General features: G+C 51.6%; 1 protein-coding gene across 1 annotated transcript in view; it reads right to left on the reverse strand.

The window, feature by feature from the left end:
• The window catches only part of LOC112551341, a 23,135-nt gene extending 21,902 nt beyond the window's left edge, over nucleotides 1-1,233 (reverse strand). Inside the window, exon 1 of the mRNA XM_025211830.1 lies at nucleotides 1,219-1,233. Within this exon, the coding sequence (XP_025067615.1) occupies nucleotides 1,219-1,233 (15 nt within the window). The remainder of the gene's footprint in view (nucleotides 1-1,218) is intronic.
• Between the last annotated feature and the right edge of the window lie 1,863 nt (nucleotides 1,234-3,096).

Raw genomic sequence — 3,096 nt, forward strand, 5'->3', positions numbered from 1 at the left:
TTTCTAGCTGTAAGGATAACTGTGGACTGGAAGATGGTGTGGAATCACCTTCACTGCAGGATTTTAAGACCAGGAGAGACACCCCCCTGTCTGTGGTGATCTAGGTGTCACTGATCCTGCCTACAAGCAAGGGGATGGACTGGATGATGCCTTGAGCTCCCTGCTGACCCTGAAAATTCCCCACGGGGCCCCGCTCTGGCTGCCGATTCTGACCATCCTCTGTTCTGATGTCCCCTATTCCTCTCCCATCTGTCCTTCCTCCCCACCCTGCCCATCCTCAAGGTCTTCTGCCAATGTTTCTCTTCTCAACAGGTACAGCTATTCCACCATCATCTCCACACCCCTTCCCCTCCCTCTGGACCCTTGTCCATCCTATCCACCCCCATTTCTTTCACCACCCCAAATCTCACCCTCCAGATACCATCTCTTCTTACCTGTTGCTGAAGCCGATGAAAAAAATGTCCAGTTAATGCCATTGTTTGACACCTGGGACAGGGAGGGGAAGGAGTAACCCCTGCTCCTGAGCCCAGAAGATCCCTTCCCTTCACACCCTGTGTCTCGGCTCCTGACACCCACAGAAGCACAGCAGGGATCCTGATGCTGTGGATAAACTACTGCACCCTGAACAGCACTGAGCACAGATGGCAGCTTCCACCTCCGACCACCTCTGCCTCCGCACTGAACTCAGCTGGCCACAGAGCCCTTGTGTGCCTCTGTCTCCATGGACACCGGAACCCGCCATGACATCACAACTGGACAGCAGTTGGTGACAGCATAGAGGTGGGGAGTGGGCAGGAAGGATGGGAAGAGAGGGGGACGAAGAGAGGGTTTCTCCCACTCAGTCCCAGGGATTTGTGTGCCCAGACTAGGGATCCAGTGGAGTCTGAAGAAGACACTTGGACATTCGCTTCAGCCTCACCTCAATCCCTGGAAAAATCATGGAGCAGATCCTCAAGGAATTCATCTAGAAGCACTTGGAGAAGAAGGTCATTAGGAACAGTCAGCATGGATTCACCAAAGGCAAGCCATGCATGACTAACTTAATCGTCTTCTATGATAAGCTGACTGGCTCTGTGGATGCAGGGAGACCAGTACCTTGACTTCAGCAAGGCTTTTGATACCGTCTCCCACAGCATTCTCCCAGACAAGCTAAGGAAGTGCGAGCTGGTTGAATGGACTGTAAGGTGGAGAGAAAACTGGCTGGAGCATCAGGCTTACAAGGTAGTAGTCCATGGCTTGATGTCTATTTGGCAGCTGGTATCAAGTGGAGTGCCCCAGGGGTTGGTCCTGGGTCCAAGTTTGTTCAATACCTTCATCAACAACCTGGAAGATGGCAGAGAGCAGTGGTTGTCAACTGGGGGTACTGCCCGGGTTCCGCCTGTCCCCCGACCCAGCCTGGCCAGGGCCCCATTTATCCCAGCCCCTGCCCCTGTCTGTGCCTCACTCCCTCCCTTGCCGCAGGGGCCTCGATCTGCCCCCAACCCTTGGCCCTTTCCCCTCCCCCAAAGCTTTATCTGCTGCAGGGGTGGGGAGGGTACACACATGCTCAGTCCCCTCCCCAAATAATTTTAACATAAAGGGGTACATGAGCAGAAACTTTGAGGCAGAAGGGGTACACTTGTTAAAAAAGGTTGAAAATCCCTGGCATAGTGTGTATACTCAGCAAGTTTGCAAATGACACCAAACTAGGGGGTGTAGAAGATATGCTGGAGGGTAGGTCTAGGATTCGGAGTGACCTAGACAAACTGGAGGATTGGGACAAAAGAAGTCTCATGAGGTTCAACAAGGACAAGTGCAAAGTCTTGCACTTAGGGTGGAAGAATCCCACGCACCGCTACAGCCTGGGATCTGATTTGTTGGGCAGCAGCTCTGCAGAAAAGGACCTGTTGGTTACAGTGGACATTAACCCAAATAGGAGCCAACAGTGCGTCCGTGTTGCCAAGAAGGCTAATGGCATACTGGGCTACATTGGTACGTGTGTTGCCACCAGGTAAAGAGAAGTAATTATTCCCTTCTGTTCAGCACTCGTGAGGCCACATCTGGGGTACTGTGTCCAGTTTAGGGCCACCCACTACAGAAAGGATGTGAAAAAATTGGAGAGAGTTCAGCGAAGGGCAATGGAAATGGTTTGGGGGGCTGGGGCACATGACTTGTGAGGATAGGCTGAGAATACTGGGCTTACTTAGTCTAGAGAAAAGAAGACAGAGAGGATTCAATAGCAGCCTTCAACTACCTGAAGTGTGATTCCAACAAGGATGGAGCTAGACTGTTCTCAGTGGTGACAGATGACAGAACAAGAAGCAATGGTTTCAAGGTGCAGCAAGGGAAGTTTAGGTTAGATATTAGGAAGAATTTTCTTACTAGGAGGGTAGTAAAAAACTGGAACAGATTACCCAGAGAGGTGGTGGAAGCTCCATCCCTGGAGGTTTTTAAGATCCAGCTAGACAAAGCTTTGGCTGGGATGATCTAGTTGGGGATGGTCCTGCTTTGAGCAGGAAGTTGGACTACATGAACTCCTGAGGTCTCTTCCAGTCCTAATTTTCTAGGATTCACCCCTGGGGGATATGGGAGGAGGGCTCTTCTCCTACATTTTGGCCAGCACTGTGTAAATAGCCACGCACTGCAATCCTGTGCGTGAACAGATATGTGAGCAGGCCCAGGGAAAACACAGTGAATCCAACAGCTCTTTCCAACTGTCCTTAGTTGATGGCACAAGTGCCTTGAGTAGACACTGCACCGGAGAAACAGGCTCCTCTGGTGGGGGGGACCCCAGCACCCAGTTGGTCTTGGACCATCCCTGCATATCAGAGTCAGCAGAGGTGCCACTCATTGCAACCTTTGGATTTCCCTGGGAAGTCTCCATCTACATTGTGTCCAAGCACAGCCCTGCCCACCTTGGCACTGACCTTCTCAGCCTGAGGAGCTGCAGGACAGCTTGCACCAGAGTGGCATTTCTCTGTGCATGCCCACAACTTCCATTATCCTCAGTCACATCCCCATGTGGCTGTCAGGGGAACAAATGAAGCCCTTGGACTGTGCGGAATAGATTCCTTCCCTAAAATCAAATTTCCCCACGCTCTAATGCCTCAGTAACAA

Source organism: Alligator sinensis, unplaced genomic scaffold (assembly GCF_000455745.1).
Source record: "Alligator sinensis unplaced genomic scaffold, ASM45574v1 scaffold260_1, whole genome shotgun sequence".
In the NCBI taxonomy this organism is placed as follows: Eukaryota; Metazoa; Chordata; order Crocodylia; family Alligatoridae; genus Alligator; species Alligator sinensis.